The sequence below is a fragment of the Neoarius graeffei genome, chromosome 14 (assembly GCF_027579695.1).
Source record: "Neoarius graeffei isolate fNeoGra1 chromosome 14, fNeoGra1.pri, whole genome shotgun sequence".
NCBI lineage: Eukaryota > Metazoa > Chordata > Actinopteri > Siluriformes > Ariidae > Neoarius > Neoarius graeffei.
Window position 1 is genome coordinate 375,633 of NC_083582.1, and position 27,531 is coordinate 403,163.

Sequence of the window (27,531 nt, forward strand, 5' to 3'; positions counted from 1 at the left end):
TTTATATGTCTAGGGGAAAATGATGTACAAAATAGATTTAAAAATGGTCTCTCCTTATGTCAATTAAGTTCTCTGTTTGAATATCGTTTTTTTCCTGAAAAACAGGAGGGAAAGCCGCCAATAGTCACTGCAGCACTCAGGAAAAAATAATACTGCTCCTCTCCTCTCTCAGTGGAGGTGGATACTCTGTGCAGCCCAAAGACAGGCAGCGCGTTTTAATATACCACAATCCAATGTTGCCCATTGTCATAGGTGTGTTTAATTGCTTACTATATTATTGCTGGTGAAGTTGACTGTTTAAATCAGGCTAACTGTCAGGCCACCAGGAGTGGTCCTGATGGTCAGCTCGCCACTACTGTGAAACGTTAGCCTACTATATACAGTTAGCTAACGTAGCTTCTCAAGATAACTACCTATACTCTTCAAGCTGTATCGCTCGCACATTTGCTCTATTAGGATAATTTCGCTAACTGTAAATGTTACTACACGTGTATTACAATATAGTTAGCCAACTTAGCCTGTCAAGATAGCCTAATTACCTCATTCTTCAAGGCTGCTTTTACGTGCACATTACCTCAAATAGGATAATTTCACTAACCGTGTATATTACAGAGTTAGTCAACTATAAGACATTTAAACCATAATGTTACTTACACGTTGTTGAACACCTCTTCCCTCCATGCTTTCGTGGCGCCGTGTCGCAGACCAAGATTCATGGCCACAGAGCCGTTTATTGAGATATTATCCCTATATACGACTTTGCATGGCCAATAACCACACTGCCACCTCCTGGACAAAAGTGGTAGAACAGGCATTCCTGGTCTCTGCGCGCAAATCGTTTCCTTCAAATCCATCCGAGTGAATCGTGCCAAAAATCACGTGAGAAGGATGACGCAACTGAGCGAGCAAATAGGAACCTGCACATGCAAATCCTGTTGTGCAGCTTTGCAGATCTGAAGTTACAAGTGCAAATTCGAAGATGCGCTTTCACAAGTTGTGAAATATGCTTGCAGTTTGCTTTTTGCAGATGTGTGGATCTGAAGTTACACTTACAAACTCTGAGATGCGCATTCACAAGTTGCGAATTACGGGTTTTACAAGTGCAAATCATAGTCTGCTCTTCTTCGGATATATGGCACTATCCTACCTTCATAAGTCTTTATTATTCTGCCCACTTTGTGCTTTGCACCAGTTCCACTGGAAGCAAACCAGCCACAGAGAATTTTAGCTTCTAGCAGCAAAAACAAACAAACAAACAAACAAACAAACAAACAAAAAAACAAAACAAAAAACAGCACAGACAACCAAATGGGTTCAGGCATGTAATATTATTACACTTTTTAAAACGACATTTTAATTGTTGTTAGTAGAAGTGTGTTGGGGTTGGGTTGGGATAGGCGTCCTCCACCCTGAAACTCCAGTCCAGGTGGTGGCGGTAACGCGTCCAGTAGCTGCTTCTCCAACCGACAGAAAACACTGGAGAAGAAAAAACCGCTGCTCGCCTGAACAGCTTTAGCCCCTCGAGTTATAAAAATAAAAGCACGTTATTGTGTCTGGCTCTGAGGATTTAAAACCCTGAGGTAAGTTAAACTGAAGGTGTGTGGTCGAGTTCCAATACATCCCCACTTTACTGTTTTAGTGAACTCCGTTCAGTCTGAAATAATGCCGTGTGCACTCTCGGTAGTGCACTACTTATCCACTCAGGAGAGAGCTGTAGTTTGGCTAACCTGCTTAGTTGTATATTGAAAGTATTTAAATAATCTTCACTTAAAGTTAATTTCCATCACATTATTATTATTATTATTATTATTATTTTTGCTAAATTGCGATTTCCTCTTAATTATAGCTTTTATTTCTCAGCTTGATTTCTTACAGACTTTTTTTTTCCCTCGTTTTTTTTATTTTATATATAAGCCAATCAGGCAGCGTCATCCCCTCTGCAGGATGTTAAGCCGGAAGCTTTACACATTGAACATGAAAACAGATGAAATCATAGCGGACTATTTTAGGCATGGTTTCCCAAATCTGGAGATCTCGCTACTGGAAGAATCGTATGGTGTTGAGCTCTAAGCCTCTGATCCCTGGAGAGAGAACTCTAACAGTTAGCTCTGGCAGCAATGAAATCTGTTACTTTGGCTAAAGGCCCAACTCACAAAGCTCTGCGTCCTGTTTTTGCAATGGTTTTATTCTTAAAGTTGTGACCAGAAGTAATTTGTATCTCCACTGCCTTGATGCTTCTATCAGGCTGTTGGTGTGCTCGCTGCTATTCTTCATCCGCCATACTGTCTTCTGTTCACAAAAAAAGTTACACCTCGAAGAAGTGTAGATTGTTCACTGAGGGTCATCCTAATTGTGTCATAACTGATCATGATTTAGCTGAGTTCATGTGAAGATTGGAAAGCATTGTTATTACCTCTATCAAGGAGGTTGTGTTTTCGGTGCAGTTTTTTGTCCAATAAATTGACTTGATTTTTGTATAATGCTTTTAACAATAGCCATTGTTGCAAACAAGTTTGACAGAAAAATACAGATTTTAAATATATTACTTAATAAATGTATCCTTGATGAGCAAGTCTGAGGTGACAGTGGAAAGAGAAAAACTCCTTGAGATGACCTCGAAAGGGAACCCATCTTTATTTGGATGATGACCGATTGCATGATTTATAAATAACTTCCTTCTATAAGTGTGTCCGATATGGTCAAAAAAATGCAATTGTATAACCAGGAAACTCATTAGAGTTTTAACAGGAAGATTATTTTTTTGATGTTATCAACTGTTCATTGAATTAAATGGGCTCGTGGAGGCTTCCGGATGTTGTATCCGCAGCCTTTCTCGAAATGAACCCTCGGCACGTAAATATAGCCTCCTGGGAGAAAGCCCCATTTCAGCGCTTTTCCCAGTGCGTCGTTTTGCTAATGAGAAGCAGGAGGCGGGGAAGGGTAGAGGGTGGGGGCAGGCCATGGGGGGAGGGGCTTGACCAAGCTGCGTGCACACATACTCGCTGCTATCAGCGCCTGTAGCCATGCTGCTAAGACAAAACCCCGTTCTCCCTCGGACTCCTTTTGTAAACTCAACGTGACACAGAGAACAGAGTGAGAGAGTGTTCGGAGTGGTAGTTTACGAACATATAATACCCTAGGCTTGAACACGCACTCTATAACCAAAGAGGATAGAAGCAGCAACTACAGCAACATAGCGCTTATCCAACAGAAGACATGCATTGCGGAGCAATAGTCAAACATAAGCTCATAAGTTACAGTCAATTTCCAGACTAAACTCAGTTTAACATAGCATGCTGCATGCTCTTTAGTTTTGTAGCGCAGATTACCTGGCTAACTGCAGGAAGCGGTTAGCTGCACAGCTAATGTAGCCATTGCTAGGCTAACGCACCGATTTTAAAACACGGCAAAACGACCAGTTATACACTTACTTGTTCGGTGTTTGTGGCTGATGCGGCAGGGATGCTTGGTACGGACCCAGGCTTCAGTGACAGTTGATGTGCAAAACCTGCCCTGTACTGTCCCAAGTTGTGGAAACATTCCTCAGGAAAATGCTTCCAACAAACACACACCGTCTTAGGTAGACTCGACGGCGTATTATTGAAGTAAATAAAATTAAGCCACTGCGTCTTCAGGGGCTGTCCCGTCGGCAGTAAAAACAGACTCTTTTCTGTGTTGTCACATCCATGTACAGCGCAATTTCCATGTTTCGCTCGCTTAGGTGATGCCATGTTGTTGTGTCCTCTATGGTCTCCTCACTACAACTGGGCGGGGCAATCCATACAGTGGGTGGGAATCCAGGGGGGGGGCGTGGGTGTCATCTCCCCTGCTGACGTAGTAAAGGGAAGAGCTTATCAACGTGCCGTTTTGATGCGCCATTCTCAAATGTTGGACATAGTTTAGTTTACACATTATGAAATTTCTAGCCACTGGGGTGACTTAAGAAGGTCAGAGGAACTCATTTTAACGTTAAAAAACCTCAGAAAGTGAAAATTTCATGCCATGGGACCTTTAAGTGTTTGGTTAAATCATTCGATCAGCCTGTCCATTTGCGGATGATGAACACTAATACAAATCAATTTAATCCCCAATAATTTGTGTAATTTGTGCAGTGTATGTGACAAATTTAGTGCCTTGATCAGTCAGAATGTCTTTTGGAATCCCGACTCAGGAGATAATGCAAAATTGAATCGAATGCCTTTATTGTCATTGCACAGATATACAACGAAATTTCAGTGCAACTCCTCAAGTGGTATATCCAGTATAAAAATAAAAGTCTAATGTTAAATAAGTGTAATATAAAAAATATATTAAAACACATTTAAAATTTTAAAAAGGCTAATATAAAATAAGTAATATAAAACGGCACACATCACATACAGCAGACATTGACATAAAACAAGTTAATATATAGATGAGTAATTACACTTGTATTGGACAGTCCAGAGAATATTGCACATACTTCAATGAAGAGTTGAGTTGTTTTATGGCACTTGGATAAAAACTCTTCATGAGTCTGGAGGTGGGGGCCTGTATGAAGCTACAGTGCCTTCCAGAAGGCAGCAGCATAAACAGGCTGTTTCCTGGGTGAGAACAGTCCTTAATGATGTTTTCTGCATGGCGCAAGCATCTGGTGTTATACATATCTGTCAGTGAGGGCAGCTGTGTCCGTATAATGTCCTGTGCCAACTTCCTGGCTCTCTCCAGAGCCTTTTTGTCAGCCATGGTGCAGCTCTTAAACCACACCAAGATGTCGTGGGTGATGATGCTTTCCACAGAACATTTGTAAAAGGACAACAGCAGTTTCTGGGACAGGTTGACTTTTCTCAGTGACCTCAAAAAGTACAGTCTCTGCTGTGCTTTTTTTCATAAGAGCAGTGGTGTTAAATAGTCCATGTGAGGTCCTGAGAGATATGTGTTCTCAAGAATCTGAAGTTGCTGACCCTCTGCACAATGTCCCATTTGATGTAAAGAGGGGCAGGTTCCTGCCTCTTCATCTGAAAATCTATCACCAACTCCTTTGTTTTAGAGGAATTGAGTACCAGGTTGTTGTCAGAACACCAAGCAGTGAGTTTCTGAACTTCATCCCTTTAGGCAGTCTTGTCGTTATTATGTATCAGTCCTACTACAGTAGTGTCGTCTGCGAATTTAATAATGATGTTGCTGTCATGGACAGGTGTACAGTCATGGGTGTATAGGGTGTATAGTAAAGGACTCGGTACACAGCCCTGGGGGGGCACCAGTACTGAGGGCCAGGACTGAGGAGTGGTGGAACCCCAGCCTAACTGACTGTGGACGGTCTGTTAAGTCCTTGATCTATCTGCAGATGTGATGGCTGACACCCAGACTGTAAAGTTTGGACATCATTCTGCTGGGTGTGATAATATTAAAAGCAGAACTAAAGTTCACGAACAACATTCTTACATATGCACCGGGTCATTCCACATGTGTCAACACGCTGTGGAGGGCTGTGTTGATGGCATCTCCTGTTGACCTGTTGGCTCTGTATGCAAATTGATGCTGATCCAAACTGGGAGGGGGAGAGGCTTTGATGTGTTTTAGCATTAGCCTTTCAAAGAACTTCATAACCATTGAGGTAAGAGCTACAGGTCTGTAGTCACGTAGGCTGCTGACAGATGGTTTCTTAGGGATGGGCACAATGGTGGCAGATCTGAAGCATTTGGGGACAGTACAGGAGGCTAGAGAGAGGTTGAAGATAGAAGTGAATACCTCAGTCAGCTGGTCCGCTCAGCCCTTCAGTACTCTTCCTGGGATACCGTTGGGACTGGCAGCCTTCCTGGGGTTCACACCATGGAGCATTCTCCTGATCACCTCCATACTCACCGTGAGTGCCAGGTCATTCATGGGTGATAACAGTGTGGACCCAGTCTCTGCCTCAGTCACCTCAAAACGTGCAAAGAAATGGTTGAGCTCCTCAGCTAGGTTCCTGCTGGTACTGGTGTTTGAATTTGTGGAGCCCTTAAGGTTTGTGGGGTGCTGGATTCCCTGCCAGATGCGCTGGGGGTCCCCCTCACAGAAGTGTCCCTCGATTTTCCTACTGTAGGCTGCTTTTGCCTCTTTGATGCCCCTTTTTAGGTTGGGTCTGGCAACGCTGTACACTTCCATGTTGCCAGATCTAAAGGCTGTGTCACGGTCTCTCAGCTGCTGGACATCCCTGGTCATCCACAGTTTGTTGTTTTGATAACATCATATTCATTTCTCAACAGTGACCTTTTTCACTACAAGTATGAATGTAAAACAAAACCATGGATGTATAGTCCTCTAAATCCTGTTGTGCAAATGGGTCCCAATTGGTGCACTCAAAGCAGTCCTGCAGTTGTGGAATTGCGTTCTCAGGCAAAATCCTTGTGTCTCTCACTCTAGGCATAGTTTTCTTATGCCGCTTTTCCACTACAAACGCGGCTGAGCCGTGCCGTGCTGAGTCGAGCTGAGTCGAGCTGAGCGGGGCTGTTGGAGTTGCATTTCGACTACAACCGCGCTGAACCGTGCTGGCTGGAAGTGGGTGGACACATTGGGTGGAGTTAGCGAAAGTGGGTGGACGTCACGTGATGTCGTTAAGCAGCGCAAACAGTGACATCAGTGACAGTGGCGGAACAAGTCAGAGCCGGGCCGGGGGCGGGGCAAATGACCGGGCCCTTTATTAAAGCTTATCATAACATCATTTTAGGCTACAAAATGTCCGCAACTGCGGTGTTTACCAATTTCAACACTACCGGGTGCAACTATGTTATTTAGTACATCAAGTCCTTCAAACGAACATGTAACTCAGAAACAAAAAACATTAGGATACTGTACATGGCTCATAATAAAACATCAATAGCCTATACTGCGCACATTATTTGAAGGGCATACGAATGAGCGCTCAGAGGTTGCAACGGTGACAGGAAGAGTCAGAAATAAAAGGAGGGCGGTGCAAACCTCACTGAATGCACTGTGTTTACCAATTTCAACGTTATTTTGTACATTAAGTCCTTCAAACGAACATGTAACTCAGAAACAAAAAAACATTAGGTGACATACTGTACATGGCTCATAATAAAACATCAATAGCCTACTGCGCGCATTATTTGAAGGGCATACGACGAGCCTTGCGCTCCGCGAACTCGTCCACGATGCTCTGTATGTCACTGATTCAGTGATCTTTTAAGCGGTAGTCTCACGACCCGGATAGTAAACAATAAACATGGATGACATGGAGTCGTTAGTGTTGCTGGTCTTGGTGCTGTGGCTTGTTGTCACCGACAACACCAACAGATACTGGCAAGAGCGTATAGATGAGGCGAGGCGCATAAGGCTTCAGAAATTCTCGTAATTCGTAATTATTCTTCTTCCGGGTTTGCGGTGTTTACAGATCCCAGCGCGCTCGCGGGGCGTGTGTGGGCATGTGAGGACACGCCTCCTCACCAATCAGTGCACAGGGGAGTGTCTGCTCACGCCCCCAACCTCAGTTGGCACGGCTTGGCTCGCTTCAGCCCCACTCCAAAACGGTGCGAGTTTTAGGGGCTAAGCAGGGCTGAAACGAGCTGAGTCGTGCTGGTTTTTGGTAGTCGAAACGCGAGCCGTGTCGGGCTGAAGTGAGCTGAAGCGAGCTGAAGTGAGCTGAAAAAGGGTAGTGGAAAAGGGCCATTAGTGAGAGGTCTATACGCTGGGGTGAGAAAGAGGGATAAATGGTCAGACTGGCCTAAGTGAGGATGGGCAGAGACTTTATAGCCTTCCCTAATGTTACTGTATACGTGGTCCAGTGTGTTTTGACCTCTCATTGGACATGTAACATGCTGGTGGAATTTAGGGAGGACAGTCTGTAGGTTTACATGATTAAAGTCCCCAGCCGCAATAAAAATCCCAACGGGATGCAAAGACTGCAGTATGCTAATGGCTGTTAGCAAGATGTTTAATGCTACATTAGCATTAGTGCTGGGTGGTATGTAAACAGCCATGACAATAACAACGGTAAACTCACGCGGCAGACAGAAAGGCTGGTATCTCAGTGTGACAAACTCCAGATCAGGTGAGCAGTGTCTCTCAATCACTGTCGCATTTGTACACCACCTGTTGTTAGAGTAGATGCACAGCCCGCCGCCTCTGCTCTTACCGGACTCACCGTTTCTGTCAGCCCGGTGTGCTGTGCGTCCCGTTAGCATGATAGCCTTGTCCGGGACTCCCGAGTGCAGCTACGTCTCTGTTATCACCATCAGCCAGTGGTTACGTTAGACTTTTTTATTGTCCGTCATTTTGACGGACAGGGTCGTAAAAATTCTGTCATTGTCCATTATTATCTGTCATTTTATTTTAACTTTTAAATGACAATGTATATAGGCTATAAATGCTATATATTTAATAACTTGTGTTTTCATGGACTCATTTTCATTTAAAAATTAATTCACAGAACAAGCTTGTATTATTTAATCATTTATTTATGTATTTATGATGCAAAAAGATGAACAGAGATTCTGACGTTCGGTCACTTGTGAACCCATTTTCCCTCCGCTAAAATCATTGCGGCTGTTGTGCCTTAACGGGCATATGAACAGTGTTATTTTACAACGTAGCAAGACAATTGCAGTTAAAATATGAACAGTCCACTACAACGATTTAAGTGACAATCTAATTTGACCTGTTTGCGTGAGCTCAAAACTTCCTTCTGGCCCGCATGGATTTAAATTGGGAGCTCGCTTGTGCATAATCAAAGTCGTCAATGGACACTGCTGCCGAGGCAATTGTCATTAAATTTTGTGTCTTTGCCTCGGACAGACGACTTCTCATTGACGTTTTAATTTTATTCTGAAGGCTGAACCCGCGCTCTGCTGCGACACTGGAGACTGGAATAACCAGCGCCACTTCAGCCAAAGTTCTGAAGTCGGGAAACATTTCTCCCAGGGAAGTGATCAGAAGCCGGCAAGAGCCTCTGAAAGTTGGATTTCCCGACCCTGCTAGTACTCTCTTCATAGGGAGGAAATCCTGCAGCATGCGGTCTTTCTGCACCAGTGGTGCAGCTGCACCCCGCGGTGACCCGTAGTGGGCTGACACAGAAGGTCTTAAATAAAACGAAGTTATGTTTAAATGTTAGTTTGTCTACCCGTGCTCTCATTAAAATGATAGTTTAGCAGATATTCGAGCAGTGATGTTCCTAAGCTTCCTAAGTTTGCTGGGGAAGAATACAATAAATCGACATTTGTTTCATTTAAAAACAAGAAAACAACTAGCCTAAATGAGCGCTATTGTACAGGCAGGGAAACGACACAAACAACCCAATGCATCTCTTTTTTTTTAATAGCAAAAATGACATGTCTTCTGCAGAGAAGGGAAACATTAATACAGCTCACTGTGCTAGTGGTTAGAAAAGTCAGAGCGCGGTCAGGAGCGCGATGGGGGGAACAGCCTTGCGCAGTGGCTACAATGTATACATGAGTAGCCTATGCACTGAACATCAAGACTGCCGCAACGTCGGCTCAGATTGAAAGTGACGGCAGTGAAGACTATGTATACTGTATGTAAGAAAACTCTGCCACAACTTGCCAATAATTTCAATTGTGTGTTTCATTATGTTTTATTATTGTTATTATTAGGCTATTATTGTTATTGGTAATGGTAACGGTAAACATCCGTCAAAATGACCGACGGCCTTCAGATTTTTCCGTCATAGCTAAAAAAAATCCGTCAATGACGGACAATTGTCGGTTAATGCGACCTATGCCATCAGCAAGCAGCTTTGTACTGATTTTTGTGCATTAATGATCAGCATTAGCTCATCCATCTTATTATTAAGCGATCTGGCGTTGGTCAGGAAGATGCTGGATAGCACTGGCCTGTGCGGGGCTTTCCTCAGTCGGGCCTGAATGCCGGCTCTGCAGTCGCGGTTCTGGCATTGTTCCCTGCGCTGCCTCTTGCGTCTTCCACCCGGTATGGTGATCCACGAACACTCCGCTGGTCATGCGATCTCTGGCGGCAGATAGTCGATGTAAAAACTTTTGGTGAAATCCGAGTCACCGCACAGTGTCCCAGTCCTTAACAAGTCTTGCCATTTGTATGTCAAGGTTCCCGCCGATGAAAAAAACAAACAAGACAGACAAAAGGAACAGCCGCATCGAGGAGAGTGAAGTTGCTGCATTCTTATGCGCCACCATCTTGCAAAGTTCATGGGAAGAGCACCTCCACAACACTGTGTGCTGAGCTATTGCGGAGAGGCGCTGCTTCCAGGTATCACGTTGCATGATCCACAATAGGGCTGAACGATTTTAAGAAAAAATTGAATTGCAATTTTTCTGGCAGATATTTCGATTTCAACCACAATTTTTTTTTCTTTAAATCGAGTTTCAGTGCAAATTAATTAATACAATGAATTCCATAAAGCTAATGCAAGAATGAAAACTGAGGTCAACAGATTTCAAATGTAGGCCTGTTTATTGAGTGCCTGAGGAACAAGTTATAATAAAATAAAAAGAGAGCCATCTTTCTTAAGTAAACTTTTGCTTCTTTTACTTTTCCCATCTACAACATATCAGACATAAAAAAAGGTTGATCAATGGCTCAGCAGCATCAAAATATTGCACTTTTGTAAAAGAATGTACATAAGCATTATAATAAACAACAAAGTAGAGCAAAAAAGTCTTACCTTAAAAGTAGTGCAAGAATGGCTCAAGGGAGCTAGCTTATGAATATTAACAACATCAGCAGCAGTTACAGAAATTCAACCCCTGTACTCAGAAGCCTGTGCTTCTTTTTCACACAAAGTGGCAAGAGGAAATGAAATGTAATGGTAGTAAAAATAAAACATAATAATAAAAAACGTACAAACAAGGGCGTAAAAATGGTGTTGATATTGGTGGGGACATAATTTGGCCAAGTGCCCCAGTGCGCCATGGTTGTCGCACGAAATGTGGCCTACACTGTACAAATGATTGGTTGTCCATTCCTTTGTGTTATTTTGATTTTTAGCACCAGGTACACTTAGGCCGAATCCCATTTCACCCCTTGGACCAACCCCTTAGCCCTTCCCCTCCATTTTGCGCGTTCACGTGAAGGGGTAGGGGTATCCCAATCCCAGTTAACGCGGAGGGGTAGGGGAAGGGGGAGGGCTTCTTTACCCCTCCAAACGGAGATTTTCCTGGAGCTGACTCCGAACGAAGGGGTTTGAGTGATTTCCCACAATGCCATGCGGATTTCAGCGAGATTTCATGCGGATTTCAGAAAGATGGCGGTTCCCGCGGCGAAAGATTGTCATAAATGTATTTTCTCTTATTTACATGTTTTAAGTTGTTATCCAGAGGAAACACGCCGCTTGATTCGCTTTCGAGCTGAGAATGAGCAGCGATTTCTGAAATCCAAGCTGCTGCTAAAAAGCTTTGGGAGTGAGTATTGTTTTTGGTTGCTTTACTGCGTACGTTTTGTTCTGTTATTCTCGCTTTTATTGTTTACATGAGTGTTCTGACACCTCATTCTGTCGGATGTGGTGCACGAAGCGCCAAAGATATCCCATTCAGTGGTGTTAGTTAACAAATCACACCCTGCCAGCAGAGATTTCTGGTTCTGCCTCTGGCTCTGACTGTAGCGGCTGGTCGCAGCCAATGACGCATTTGGTCGCGTTTTGCTAACGTAAACGCTGACGGAGGTACGCGATGACGTATGCGATCGTTGAAGGGCTATCCCAATACGTAAGGGTTGAATTTCAAGCCCTATCCCTTGTAGCTCAGTTTCAAGGGGAAGGGCCAAGGGGAAGGCGGAGGGGTAGGGGTAGAAATTAGAATTGGGATTGGGCCTTAGACTTAGGCTAATATCTGCATGTATACGGGCAATACATTATCACACAGAGAAAGTGGACATTGAAGTTGCTGTGAATTTCGCTGTAGTGGATGACCTACCCAAAATACAACAACACAGTCAATCAAAATTATGTGCTGCTGCTTCATTTTCACACAACTTTTACTATTTTCACACATTTGAAACATCATGTGCTTCCTTTTGAGTTACTGCAATTTCAGAATCTGGAAGTAATGTAGGTATGGGTGGTAGAAGTGTGAAGAGTTTTGGTAGTTGTAGTGCATTTTGCAAAAATGTTTATTCATTAAGTTGAAAGGGTTAAGTGACAATTGTTTCACATTTTTACATTTTCACATTTTATTGCAGAGGTTACATACATACGCATATACACATGCATATATACATATGCATATACATGCAAACAATCTCATCTCATTATCTCTAGCCGCTTTATCCTTCTACAGGGTCGCAGGCAAGCTGGAGCCTATCCCAGCTGACTATGGGCGAAAGGCGGGGTACACCCTGGACAAGTCGCCAGGTCATCACAGGGCTGACACATAGACACAGACAACCATTCACACTCACATTCACACCTACGGTCAATTTAGAGTCACCAGTTAACCTAACCTGCATGTCTTTGGACTGTGGGGGAAACCGGAGCACCCGGAGGAAACCCACGCGGACACGGGGAGAACATGCAAACTCCACACAGAAAGGCCCTCGCCGGCCCCAGGGCTCGAACCCAGGACCTTCTTGCTGTGAGGCGACAGCGCTAACCACTACACCACCGTGCTGCCCCATGCAAACAATGAGCAAGAAAAAAGTAAATATAAGTAAACATTTAGCATTACCTACAAGCATTTATTAGTGTGTGTGTGTGAGAGAGAGAGAGACAGACATAGAGAGAGAGACAGACATAGAGAGAGAGAGAGATTGCAAACAGAAACTCCTTGCTGTTACAGGATCATATGACAAAAATGTGGCCTATTTACTACCCAACTCTTTGACAAAAGAGCCAAATGCATGGCGGCGGCGATCATTTCTACAGCTAAACTACTGGCATATGTCTTTAATGTTAAGATCATCCAAACTCTTCTGGTGGATATGACACACAGCAGCATGGTTCAACCGTGCCTGTGTCATAGTTGACCTGAGCCACGTTTTCAGTCTCCTCAGAGCACTGAAACTTCGCTCGGACTCTGATGAAGACACAGGCATGACCAATAACAGCCTTAAAAGGATTTCTACCTGATCAAATAGGCCCCTGACCTCAGGTCCCATGCTTCTAAATAGACCGGCTGCATCTGAGATGGACTGTATTTGGTACTTTGTGTGAAACATTGTCAGCTGCACTTTAAGAGTGACACTGTTAAGCTCTGGATACTCACTTACAACAGAACTCACTTCCCCTGTCATCAAAACATTCTCAAGTTCCTGTAAGATTTTCAAATCAGGCTGGCTAAATCTTACTTCAAATTGGGTATCCACACAATCCAACATTTTGTAGTATTCTGCCCTGTACCATTCCTCTGGTGTTTTTGCAACATGGTGGCTTGCCCCTCCAGTATAGCGCTTTGGAGGTTGCCTTTGGTGGGGTACCTGAATTGGTTTGATCTCAAGGGAGTCAATCATTTCCACTGCTTTATTAAAAATGTCCTGAAACCTTGTCTCACTCCTGTAAACTCTAACAGTGGACCTCACATGACCAACTGCATCCATCATGCCAGAAACTGTCTCAGTTCGCTTTTGTAGGGACTTATTTAGAACTTCCAGGACCTCAAAAATCTCAACTGAGAAAAGAAGGCCAAGCACTGTCTTCCCCTTTTCAAATCTCTCTCTCAGCCCATTGGCCTTTGCCCCTGAGCTTGTGGAATTGTTGGCACCCATCTCCTCTAAACTGGATAATACACTCTCGTACTGCGAGAGCACAGCTCTGATTGCAGGCCCCCTCACTGTCCACCTGGTTGGCAGGGGCTTCAAAGTTTGGGAGAATAGCAGGGTACAAATAATTTACAGCAGGGTGCAAAATGGTAAAATGTCTGCCAGTGGCAGACATAATGCACGCAAAGCGTGCAGATATATAGATATATATATATAGATATAGATAGAGAGAGAGATATGCAAGTATGAATTTTTCATGGGGTGGGATGGTTTGGAACAGGCCATCTAAAATTGGGATAACATTTACCCGGGACGGGTATTTGAGGCGGGTCGTCTAGCTTAAGCTTGATTAGCGTTGTTACGCACGCCAGTGTTTCCCACAGAAATTTTGGAGACTATGGGGGCAGCCCATGGGGGAGGTTCGGGGGTTGTTTAAAATTGAGTGATATGTTAAATATTAAGTTATTACTGAAAAACTATTGATTAAAAAAAACAGACACTGAGAAATGATCCTATAAACAACTTCACCAATATAAAAGATTACCAGGACTACAAAAAATGCAGAAAAATAGGCTTTACTTATCCAAATGCACCTGTTGGTTCAAAAGTTAAAGTGCAGAGAACCTCACAGCACAACATGAAGTTACCTTAAAATATAATATAAATGCCTCAGCTTTCATGTAAGAAAAAAAACTATTAATACTAGTACTAGGGATGTCCCGATCCGATCACGTGATCGGAAATCGGGCCCGATCACATGGTTTCAGACTCGATCGGAATCGGGCATTGCCTCCCGATCAGGGATCGGATATATATCTATATAATATATTCTCATTTTTAACACATCAATAGCTATGCGTTGGCACAGAGTGAGACCAGACCTCTTGTCTCAACACAGCAACATCAACGCGTGCGGCATGACATCACTTTGTAGTGGAGACGCTATTGGTTATTGGCTGCCTGTTGCCGGCAAAGTTGAACACGGAAGCAGTTCGAAGCGGAAAGCAAAGCATGAGATCTTTTTTTTGTTGTTGTTGGATGACAAAAGAAACGGGCTCAAACCTGAAAGGGTAGAAATGCTTGTTTTCATCAAGAAAAACGTTCATTTCCTTAATTGAAATTACTGTACACCACTGAGAGATGCGTTCTTAAAAGCAAATTACCGGCACTGTGGCACTTTATTTTTTTTTGTTTACATTCCTGCCAGGTATTTTAAGGTTATTTTTTTAAATTTGTTATTTATTGTTCAAACTGCCTCACGTAAGTGCTCTGTTTGCTAACGGAGTTGTTGGATGTTAAAATAAGGTGTTAAATAAAAAATGAGGAACATCCTGGATCCGTTTCTTTCCTCGTCTTTATTATTTTTTATGGATTATAAGAAGTATCGGATCGGGACTCGGTATCGGCAGATACTCAAAATCAAATGATCGGTATCGGATCGGAGGGCAAAAAAACCTGATCGGGACATCCCTAACTAGTACTGTGTGCAGGCAGTCTCTCCTGAAGACTAAATTAAACAATAATTATAAACTAATAAAATAAATGTCTCAGGCTTCATAGAAGAAAAAAAAACAATTTGAACAGAATCTCACAGTATGATGCTGAAGCTGCCTAAACAATGGAAAATAAAATACCATTTTGGCAAAAACGTTGGCATCCATTAATTTCTTGTATTAAAACCCTTTAGTGCATAAGATGGGTCTAAATAGACCCGGCAGAGTTTAAAATTTTCTATATCTTTATCATAATACATTTTTTTTGCTCAATACTCCATTAATTCCTCAATTGACTTGTTTATGTCCCTTAGAAAGCTTCATTTCATTTTTGGCATCATTGCATTTTATGTAAAAATACCTTTTTTGTTAATACCCCTTTAATGCATAACATGGGTCTAAAAAGACCTGTATTCATTTTCTATGCAATTTCACCAAAGGCTTAGTTTTTCTTAGCTATATTGTAAAATGATCTTGATTCCTCATGCAATAATGCATCTTTTTATGATTTATGGAGTATTTATTCCCAGCACCAATACTTAATTTTCATACTTTATGGTTACTCTTTGAAGTAGAAGACATTTTACATAATTATGTATTATTTAGACACATGGATCTAAAAAGACCCGCTTTCATTTTCTATGTAATACTGTTCAAGGATCAGTTCTTTGCAGTATTTTCTTTGGCAAAAATGTATAGCAGTCCCAGCATTTTTCTGTCTACCTAGAAGACCCACATAGGGGCCATTTGGCCCGACCGCTTTTCCCCAATACACTAATCACTCATTTTGTTATGGTAATGAGGCTGTTAGTGGCAGTGTATGAGGTGAGGGGGTCACATTTCACACACTTCACACTTCAGTGGTGAAGTCATGTTGGCTACTTCTGTGTGAATGTGAGAATGAGGAATAAAAACACATTCTATTCTAAAATGTGAACATGTGAATGTCCCATGTGACCATAACGACTCATGTGACTGCAACCAGACAATTGTTTGATGGATAAATAACTCAGTGCACATGGACTATCGCTTCAGTTCCCTCAAGAATTTTGTGGTGAAAGAAGCTCCTCTCCAAGGAACGAAGATGCAGAGATTCAACATTCAACAGGCATTGTAAGATTTCATTTCTAAGCTGTAAGGTAACTAACAGCCACATTTCCATAACAAAATGAATGTCTACAGGGAGGACTTGGGGCCAATTGGCCCTCTTGTGGGTTTTCTAGGTAAAAAGGCCAAATGGCCCCTGTCTGGGACTTCTAAATCATTCAAAATTACAATTATTTCATATCTGACTTATGATATTTAAATTATTTAAAAGTATAAAACAATACATTGATTCGGAGCATTGCATGAAAAGAGTTTATTCAAAGACTTACTGTAACAAGAACTTATTTTCTGAATGACATATTCAGAAATAATTCTGAATGAATCTAATTCTGATTCTATAATTCTGAATGAATTCTGAATGAATTCTGAATGTTTTACATAAAACATGTAAAACAGTAAAATGACTGTGACTGAGATTGTAAAATATGAATACTAAACAGTAAATTGATAATGTCAGTGAACCACTATAAAACGGACCTGGTATGTAAATACACTAAGTAAAACTGCATATAATCATGGGAAAAGGTCAGTATTGACCTACATTGTTACAGCTTTCTCAGTTCTTGCACATTTCACAAATCACCTGAGTGAATTTGTGTTCTTTGCACACAGGCCGTGCACATCGGGAGCATGAGTGAGACACTTTTTTTGTCTCGCGCATAGGGACACAGGCTGCACCTCTTTCTCTTACTCTGCAAGACACGGTTTGGCTCCTGTGGCTGGATGAACTGCCTCTGTAAGCCACACATCTCCATTGCCTGAATGACATGCTTCTGCAGATGGAGACTGGTCTCCAGTCGCCTCCTCATGTGAGGCATGATTAGCTCTTGAGCCAATTCCTTGATGAAGAGGCGCCGGGCATTTGGCACACCACCCATATAATCAGGGTGATGTGCTGTAAAAACAGTGAATGCATTCAGAGCAGCAACATCGACCACATTTTGCCAGAGCACCATAGGCCACCTCCTTGTTCGCCGCTTTGATGTGTATGTTTGGACCATTTGGTCCATGAGATCCACGCCTCCTTTGGTTTTATTGTAGTACTGTATGACCTCTGGCATGTCATTTTGGAGTTTTGAAGTTCTGATTCTTCACAATCAACAGGTCAACAGTGATCAACAGTGGTCCGCAGTATTTGTGTTCCTGACTGGAAACAGTTGCAAATATATTTTAGTTCCTAATGTGAGTCACTTTAGATCCATGTCTGCAATAATAGATCAATTATTTGTCTGTGCTTGTTTATAATATATAAAATAAATAATAGTGTTGTACATAGAAAACTACCTAATTTATGACATTTTAATCCATTTCCTATTTAAAATATAATAATTGTGGAAGTTGTAACTGGAAAAAAACAACAACAACTTACATTTCCATTATAAATGAATGCGGGTCTTTTTAGACCCATGTCTAGAAATTAGTGTAGTAATTCCAAATCCATGTAGAAAAATAAAAAATCACTTTCCTTACATTAAGGAGTACCTAAATAATTACTTTTATAAGTATAATGGGATTAATTGTATTGGTTTTAGAAGTTTTGAGAGTGAATATAACATTAATGCTTGGAATTACATTGGAAATGAATGCGGGTCTATTTAGACCCGCATTCATTTCCAATGTAATTCCAAGCATTAATGTTATATTCACTCTCAAAACTTCTAAAACCAATACAATTAATCCCATTATACTTATAAAAGTATATATGACATTTTAATCCATTTCCTATTTAAAATATAATAATTGTGGAAGTTGTAACTGGAAAAAAACAACAACAACTTACGTTCAAAACAACAACTTACGTTCAAAACAACAACAACTTATGTTCAAAACCCGCCAAAATGCACTTAAAACCGCCCAGATTGGGCGGGAAACCTCCCAATCTGGCAACACAGGTGGCAGTAATGGCTGCACTCGTGTCAAGGATGTAAACACAGTTGACGTGGCAACGGACATACATGACATAGTGGATGTAATTTACGTTCACAACTTTTTTTGCTGTCAGAAATATTTAATATTAAATTTTGTGACTCGACTGACAATAGCCGGCGGCATAACAAGCCATAGCCGGCGATTTGCCGCCAGTGACCGGCTACTTTTGAGACCGCTGGGTTGGGCAGAGAGGTCTCAGTGATGCCGATGGTCCCTCTGAGGATGCGACTGCTGCAGAAAACATACCTTTAAATTTTCCTGACAGCTTACTTAATGTGCCCAATTCATGGACCCACTGCAAAGCATCCTGAATTAAAGGGCTTGACTGACATGTTGACTGTGTGATTAAATTAACGCAGTGTGCCGCATAGTGCATGTAGAGTGCCAATGACTGCTGCCTCTTCATTTCAGCTTGCACTCCTGAGTGTACACCTGACATATTGGCAGCGCCATCATAGGTTTGTCCCCTTAAACCAGAAATGGGAATGTTCAGCCTTAACAGAACATCCCTGGCCACTCTAGCAATTGCCTCTCCTGTAGTACCAGTACCTGAGACCTCATATAAACCTATAAAAGCTTCATGTGGTACTAGGTCTTGGTCCACGTACAGTGGTGCTTGAAAGTTTGTGAACCCTTTAGAATTTTCTATATTTCTGCATAAATATGACCGAAAACATCATCAGATTTCCACACAAGTCCTAAAAGTAGATAAAGAGAACCCACTTAAACAAATGAGACAAAAATATTATACTTGGTCAATTACTTATTGAGGAAAATGATCCAATATTACATATCTGTGAGTGGCAAAAGTATGTGAACCCCTAGGATTAGCAGTTAATTTGAAGGTGAAATTAGAGTCAGGTGTTTTCAATCAGTGGGATGACAGGTGTGAGTAGGCACCCTGTTTTATTTAAAGAACAGGGCTCTATCAACATCTGATCTTCACAACACATGTTTGTGGAAGTGTATCATGCCACGAACAAAGGAGATTTCTGAGGACCTCAGAAAAAGCGTTGTTGATGCTCATCAGGCTGGAAAAGGTTACAAAACCATCTCTAAAGAGTTTGGACTCCATGAACAAATGGAGGAAATTCAAGACCATTGTTACCCTCCCCAGGAGTGGTCGACCAACAAAGATCACTCCAAGAGCAAGGCGTGTAATAGCCGGCGAGGTCACAAAGGACCCCAGGGTAACTTCTAAGCAACTGAAGGCCTCTCTCACATTGGCTAATGTTAATGTTCATGAGTCCACCATCAGGAGAACACTGAACAACAATGGTGTGCATGGCAGGGTTGCAAGGAGAAAGTCACTGCTCTCCAAAAAGAACATTGCTGCTCGTCTGTAGTTTGCTAAAGATCACGTGGACAAGCCAGAAGGCTATTGAAAATGTTTTGTGGACAGATGAGACCAAAATAGAACTTTTTGGTTTAAATGAGAAGCGTTATGTTTGGAGAAAGGAAAAACACTGCATTCCAGCATAAGAACCTTATCCCATCTGTGAAACATGGTGGTGGTAGTATCATGGTTTGGGCCTGTTTTGCTGCATCTGGGCCAGGACAGCTTGCCATCATTGCTGGAACAATGAATTCTGAATTATACCAGTGAATTCTAAAGGAAATTGTCAGGACATCTGTCCATCTCAAGAGAAGGTGGGTCATGCAGCAAGACAACGACCCTAAGCACACAAGTCGTTCTACCAAAGAATGGTTAAAGAAGAATAAAGTTAATGTTTTGGAATGGCCAAGTCAAAGTCCTGACCTTAATCCAATCGAAATGTTGTGGCTCCAGGACCTGAAGTGAGCAGTTCATGTGAGGAAACCCACCAACATCCTAGAGTTGAAGCTGTTCTGTACGGAGGAATGGGCTAAAATTCCTCCAAGCCGGTGTGCAGGACTGATCAACAGTTACCGGAAACGTTTAGTTGCAGTTATTGCTGCACAAGGGGGTCACACCAGATACTGAAAGCAAAGGTTCACATACTTTTGCCACTCACAGATATATAATATTGGATCATTTTCCTCAATAAATAAATGACCAAGTATAATATTTTTGCCTCATTTGTTTGACTGGGTTCTCTTTATCTACTTTTAGGACTTGTGTGAAAATCTGATGATGTTTTCAGTCATATTATTTATGCAGAAATATAGAAAATTCTAAAGGGTTCACAAACTTTCAAGCACCACTGTATCTGATGCATCCTGCTCTACACCAGAGATATCTTGAGTACCATCAATAATGATGGAGTACTGCAAGACAGGGAAAGCTTGTATCGATTTTGCAATATCTCTGACAATGCTATTTCCCAACAACTGCATTATTTCATTTTGCACTAGTGGAGATGTGTAATCACAAGACCCGGTTAGCCAGTCAGAGAGGCGGGCATCCTCTTTGGCTTTGTGTTTCAAATGTTGGTAAACATTACCTTCATCATCACTGTGTCCACGTAATGCCAAGCCCTGTCTAGCAAGGAATTTTATGGAACCTACAATGCTTTGTAGGCAGTATCTGCCATTTTCTTGCTGTCTTGCTAATGCACTTGAAAGTTGTGCATCTACTGGGGTACCTTCCTGACTACACACAGTGATTGCATGATGGTGAGCTTTGCTATTCTGATGACATTAAAACCTAAGGAGAGCATTTTTCCAATTAGAGAATCCTCTGGAGGAGAAGGCTGGGTCTGCCTTTTTGGACAGTGCACTCTTATTTATTGTGTATGTTTTTACACAGTGGAAGCAAAGAATTCCCTTTACTGTTTGGCTATAATGAAGCCACGGGTATTGTCTGTACCAATGTTCCTGAAAATGTAGGACCTTATCAGACAGTTTTTGAACAGGAATGGTTTTTGGATGAGGCTGATTTGGCTTGGACTGGATATCCAGGCTGTCTCCTACGCTACTCTGTTCTCCACTGCCGTCTCCCTCACTTCTACACTCTCTGATGCTGCCTGGAACAGTTTCCTAAGAAAAAGGCCACACTCAATTAACCAATGGTTTCTTCTTGAAAATATGAAACAGGCAATGTGTATGTTTTTAATGAAAACATTCATAAGACCACATAGCATTGTAGAAGGTCAAGCTTATGCTGATAGCTCACCTGAGACTCACACTGTCCTCTCCCTGAACTACAACCTGGCAGGCTTTCTGTTGTTGCATCCTATTCAAATAACATAATGTCTGTTTTGGCTTTAAATGGCACATGATGCATTGCACAATGTACATGTAATCAGTAAAGGGCACATTTAGTCTACATATAAGTCTACAGTATATGCTTCAATTTACCTGTAATGAAGACTGTTCTACGGGGTTGCTTTGTTGTGGACTACACGGCGTTAAAAGTGTTTACTATGAAAGTTGTTCGATTAAATTGTGACATAGGCCTAACTACGGTGTATACAACTGCTAGATGTTAAGGTGTTTTTGCCTTCTGAGGCAGAAGCTAAACAATTGGAGTCGAGCGCTTGGCAGAAGAAAATGTCACTGTCTGAAGAGGTTCTCTAACAAGGCTATTTTGTTTTGAATAGCTTACCGTTGACTGGGTAGAATAATGTCTTATGTCCTCCTTACGTTTTCTTTTATTGCCCAACATCACTGCCTGTGTGCTGTTTTGCTGTAGCAGCGAGCTGGATGCTGATTTTACCGCTTGCTACTGCTTACAGCCAATGACAACAAAAAACCATAGCAACGTCAAGGCAACGGGAGGTGGGCCAATCAAAGCTTCATAAAGCTTTTTTACCTGTCCCCACCAATAGTCAGCCATCTTTGAGAGGTCTGTTCACAACTGAAAATCAGCTGAAAGCGATACCGCGTTTGGTGTTTTTATTCAGCGTTTCCCGCATCGCGGCTTCTCCATTCAAAAATGGTATGGACATTTTAAACTCAGCTGAATATTGGTATGGACGCGTCCATACCGTCTATACGCATTTTTACGCCCATACGTACAAATGACCCTGCATTTTCCCCATCTACAAAAGATGTCAAACATTAAAATTGGTTAAATTATTTTACATCTATTCTGTAAACAAAAGATAAGTAATAGCAAAAAGAGAAACATCTTTTTTTAAATGAACAAAGACACCATGTCAGGGTAGGGTGCAGAACAACAACAAAAATCAATAATTCTTCCCTTTCATCTCTACACCACTTCAGAGATTTTTGGCCAAGAAAACCAACATGTCGACCTTTGCTGGTTTTAGACTTGCACGCTGACATGTGACAATATTGCCACTGGCACTGAACAGTCTCTCTGATGGTGAGCTTGTAGCTGGTATGCAAAGGTACTTCCGAGCCAATTTGCTCAGCCATGGAAAGTTGACATGGTGCACTCTCCACCAGGCCAGTGGATCTTGCTCTCCATCAATAGGAGTTATGAGGTAGTTGTCCAGTTCTGCTTTAATGGTATCCTCCAACTGCACAGTAGAGGAGGAAGCAGGGACAGGGTTAGGGTTAGCTTTTGCTTTCGCTTTCCTGTAGAGGTGGATGGTGGTTCTTCTGCTGCACTCGGGGGCATGGGATGGGTTGTGACACAAGCCCTCTGCTCCTGCAACACACAGGAATAAGAGCCATCAATGTTTTGCTGTCAGTTGTGATTAAGACCAACCACCAGGCATTTTGTGTGTAAAAGTTTAAAAATGCCAGTAGTATAGTAAAAATATAAATTGTATTTGTGTAACATTTTGTATTACGAAACAAAGAAACAGGACAGCTTACCTTTTGTGCCATCTGTTCCATTTCCATCTTCACTCTGTCTTTGATGTATGGGACATTCTCTTCACTGATGTAGGCCGTCTTGAATCTCGGATCAAGGAATGATGTGATGTCCAGGAGCTCCTGTGTCACTGGGTCATTGTATTTGTCTTCAATGTAGTGGAGAGCTCTTGATTTTATCTCCTTGGTCAGATCCGTGTTCTGGTCACTTTCAGCAAGCGTTGATGTTCTTAGGAGATGAAGCACTGGCTTCAGGTATGACACGCTTACGTAGTCCTCACCTGAGAGGGCGTCTGTGAACTCCTGAAGAGGACCAAGGGCAACGTTTATGGATTCAAGGACATCTGTGTCTTGCCAAGTGGGGACCAGGTGCCGTGTCTTTCTGTCTTCAGACAGAACCTGGCACAGTGCCTTGCTCTGCTCCAACACCCTCCCAATCATTTTCTGCCGTGAGCCCCATCGTGTCGGACATTCAGTAATCAGTGAGTGTTCAGGTAAGTCCTGCTGTGCCTGTTTTAGCGCCGCCTTCTTCTTCCAGCTGTGAGTGAAGACCCCAACCAGCTGCTTGCAAAGTCCTGTGGCCCTTTTGACTCTTTGGTCATCTTTGACAGCATTTTCTGGGGAAAAAAACATTACATGAGTATTACAGTCTGAAAAGCCATAAGGATAGCTCATAACACAGTATCCATAATATACAATGACTGTATACAGTCATTAATAATATATACCATTGATTACATCTGTTGTCATCTTGTAAGAAAAAGCATTCAGAGGAAAAAAAAATGCCACTGCATCTCTCTGCCCCTAGGCATTCCACAGTTAAACACAAGCAGTATTGGGAGACTTTAAAGTTTACCCATGAAAGGATTAATTTTTCTAGTCTTCTCACAACCCGTCTTAAAATGCAGATGATCCACGAGTTACACATATGTATATTGAAAACCTGTGTTCTTGAAGCATTTTGCAATAAACTTGTGTGAAATTAATGCAAAATATTGAATATAAAGCTGCTAATGGCGATAGACAGCCTTTCTATGGCGTTTGTATTGTTAAAGTAGCCTTGCGCTAACAGTTTGTCAGCTAACGACAGCTTGACGGCAAACTTGTCAGTGTTTCGTTTTTTCCCCTCCCAAACTGTATTTCAGTGTTCCGAAACAAAGTCAAGACCTACTTCAGGCAAACAAATTATGATTGTTACCGGTAAACTGACTTTAAGGGACAGAGAGGGCAGAGTAATATAGCAGAGACTAGAGGGACTCTGCAAAGGTAATACACACTCTTAATTACAAAAATACACACTCGCACAAACACAGGTTCCTGTACTTACCAATTGCAAGATGCAGTCTGTGTCCGAAACACTGCAGTCTGGTCCATTGGTTAAGTTCCACTGCTTTTATCATATTTGTAGCGTTGTCTGTTGTTATGCACGTCTGGGCCTCTTCTTTTAGACCCCAGCTTGACAAACACTCTTTCAGCCCCATGGCAATATTCTCTCCGGTGTGGTCAGTGGGGAAGTATGCGGTCTGCAGGCAGCGACTTCTCAACTCGAAGTTGGCATTGACGAAATGCACCGTCAGACTCATATATGGCTCGGTCGTTCTGCTTGACCACATATCAGTAGTTGACGCATAAAACTCAATATCTTCCAGCTCTTTCGCCACCTTGGCCTTACATTCTGCGTAGAGCTGTGGGATGGCAACCTGATTAAAGTATGTGCAGGAGGGCAGAACATACCTCTTATCCATTGTGCGGAGTAAACTTTTAAACGAGTCTTTGGTGACCGTGTTTACAGGCACCATGTCCTTCGTAATGTAGTTTGTTACTGCAGCAGTTATCTCCTTGTGTCTTTGGCTACTTCTGTCATACGGAGTTACACTGGCAAAAGAAGTTGTAATTGTCTGTTTGGCCGAAGTACTTTCACTACTACTAGACGTCTCGTGGGTCTTTTTCGCCATGCACTCTTCATGCAAATTCACGTGGTGAACTTTCAAGTGGCGGTATAAATTAGTAGTGTTTCCACCGGATGTAGCCACTTTTGCATGACATGTTTTGCACAGCACCTGTTTCTGATGTTCATCTGAGGCTTCAAATCCAAAATACTGCCAAATGGCCGACGTGCTGTTTTTCTTTGGGATCAAATCCCCTGACTCCGCTTCAGCTCTTGCTTCAGCCATGTCTGAAATTGAATGACCAGCTACACTGATTGGAGTGGATAACACGTGACCTGTCCATGCGCAGCATGCAGCTTCTTGATTGGTGGCTGACACAGAGTGTTTTTACACCATGCTGGGGCAATACACAGAGCATACATGTGTGAAATTATTGACGAAACAAAACATGGGTCAGTTTAGGAGCACTGAGAAAAAACGCGGCTTTGACGATCCCAAAATCGTGTTGTCGGAGATCGCGATTTTCGGTCGAAAATGATAGATCGTTCAGCCCTAATCCACAATGACTAATACAAAGCGATACCCGCATGCAGATCAATCTAATGGCCTGATGAGATCCATGCCAGTTCTTTCTAAGGGGATCTCCATCCGTGGCAATGGACTTAATGGCACTTTTGGTGTGGCTGCTGGATTTACCAGCTGACATTCATGACAAGCCGCACACCACTTGCGGTCATCGGCACGAATCCCTGGCCAACAGAAACGGGCCATGAGTTGATTTAGTGTTTTATTCTGCCCCAAATGCCCAGCCATAGGATTATGATGAGCCACATGGAATAAAAGTTCCCTGTGGCTCTTTGGGACCAACATCTGTGTTATCTTTTCCTTAGTTTGAGTGTCCTGCGTCACTCAATACAGCCTATCCTTGATACAAAAATGCAGGCAGGAAAGCGCAATATTAGGCTGGAGGATTTGACCATCAATTACTTTCACTTGGTCAAAGGTGTGTCTCAGAGACTCGTCACAAGCCTGCTCCAATGGGAAGTTCCCTAAGGGATTCCCCAGAGAGGAAGGAGGGCTCTCCCCACTCTGTGTTGTCATGACGTGGAACTGACGCAGAAGTGCCTGAGGCCGCCTCCCCAGCCAATGTTGTGGCAGGATCCTCCAGGGATGTGCTACTGCCGGACTCGCCCACGATTATTTGTTTCATTAATGTTTTAAACCCTGGCCAGTCGGTCCCCAGGATCAGTGTGTGAGTGAGACTCGAACTAACTGCGGTCTCTATGCTATGCTTTTCTCCACACAAGTGGATAGTGGTGGGCATCAGCGGATATTTTTGTACATCACTGTGCACACACTTAACCTTCACCAAACGTTCATTGCCCAGTGCCCCGCATGGAGTCAGGCTTTGATGTATGGAGGTCTGATTATAACCTGAATCCACCAAAGCCTGATGTGTACCCCCTTGAATACTCACAGCTATCCTGCACACCCCTGCTCGATCAGGGGAAGCCTGAAGTGCATCGGGGACACGAACCAGTAGCCCCGCCTCCTTCCGGAAGTGCTAATTCCCCACTTTCCCTTCACATTTACATACCTGCCCGGTTCTGGTGGGCATGGATGAGTTCATTTGAGAGGGTTAATGGCAGTACAGACTAGGGCTGCACAATTAATCATAATAAAATCGCGATCTCGATTCACACCTCTATGCAATCTCATTTCTAAATGTCAATGATTTCTTCTGCAGTTTATTACATAAGCTGCATCAAAACAAGTGCTCCTTCTTTTCCAAAGGGAATCTCAAGCGCCCCCTAATTCTGCATCATCTTGGCTTTCTCCCTCAACCAATGACAATGCAGCTTTTCACCATGTGGTGCAGTGTAGCAGAAAGGTGGTAGTAGAGGAGCAGAGCGAATGAGTGTGAGAGAGCAGCAGAGAAAAGTTTATGGTAAGAGGAAATAAAAAAAAAAAAAAAAAACCTGAAATGAATCCAGAAGAAAACCCAACTGATGATGGTGCACAGGCCTGCCGACAGGGGGGGACAAACGGGTATGTTGTCCCGGGCCCAGGAATGGGGAGGGCCCAGAACTGGGCTCTCATGAAGTTGCGATTATTTTATTTCATTTCAAAATGTGTTGATTTGGGGGAGAAATGTGCTATATTTGCGTTCAATAAATGATTTCTAGATCTTTTGCCTTTATCGTCTTTGAAAAAGGCGTCAAGAACCCCCTACCACCCCTAATGCAAAAATGGTTTGGTCTGACTCTTTGATTAAGGGGAAAAAACGATATCGTTCGATCATAGCGCTTCGACAATCAGCGTGCGTGCCATTTGCCAACATGCACAAGTCAGGAGCACAGAAAAGAAAAGAGAAAAAGAGAGGAAGAAACCAAGAGACTCAGGGGCTCACTGCATAAATATTTTAAAGATTCGGATGATGCAGCAGGTACTAGCAAAGGCAGTGCAGCTGAGCCAGGTAAGACACAGCTAACTTTTTCCAGCCCCGTAAAGTAACCCCAACCAAGGCACACGCGGCACACAATTCATGTTACAAACGAGGGGAGAGCAAGTCACACTGAACACCATATCAAACGCACAGGGCATTGAATCATTTCATAACCACAACGGCTTAATAACATTTGTGTTTCATATATCTGATTGAAGCTAAGAATATTCACATTAGCCCGCAATCATATCCCGCCGTTTCTCGAGCCGTGTGTTGTTCTCTGCTTTTCACACTGGACAGTACG

At 42.6% G+C, this 27,531-nt stretch overlaps 2 protein-coding genes across 3 annotated transcripts in view; one reads left to right on the forward strand and one right to left on the reverse strand.

The window, feature by feature from the left end:
• Positions 1-1,476: 1,476 nt before the first annotated feature.
• The window catches only part of LOC132897861 (zinc finger protein 271-like), a 101,189-nt gene continuing 75,134 nt past the window's right edge, over positions 1,477-27,531 (forward strand). For both annotated transcript variants that reach the window (XM_060939105.1, XM_060939106.1), the window contains exon 1: positions 1,477-1,580. The gene's annotated coding sequence lies outside the window, so the exon portion shown is untranslated. The remainder of the gene's footprint in view (positions 1,581-27,531) is intronic.
• LOC132898639 (E3 SUMO-protein ligase ZBED1-like) lies at positions 22,331-25,066 on the reverse strand. The gene is made up of 3 exons (XM_060940361.1): positions 24,220-25,066; positions 22,871-23,509; positions 22,331-22,725 (listed from the first exon to the last, which is right to left on the reverse strand). The coding sequence occupies exons 1-3, from the start codon at positions 25,064-25,066 to the stop codon at positions 22,331-22,333; spliced, it is 1,881 nt and encodes a 626-aa protein (XP_060796344.1).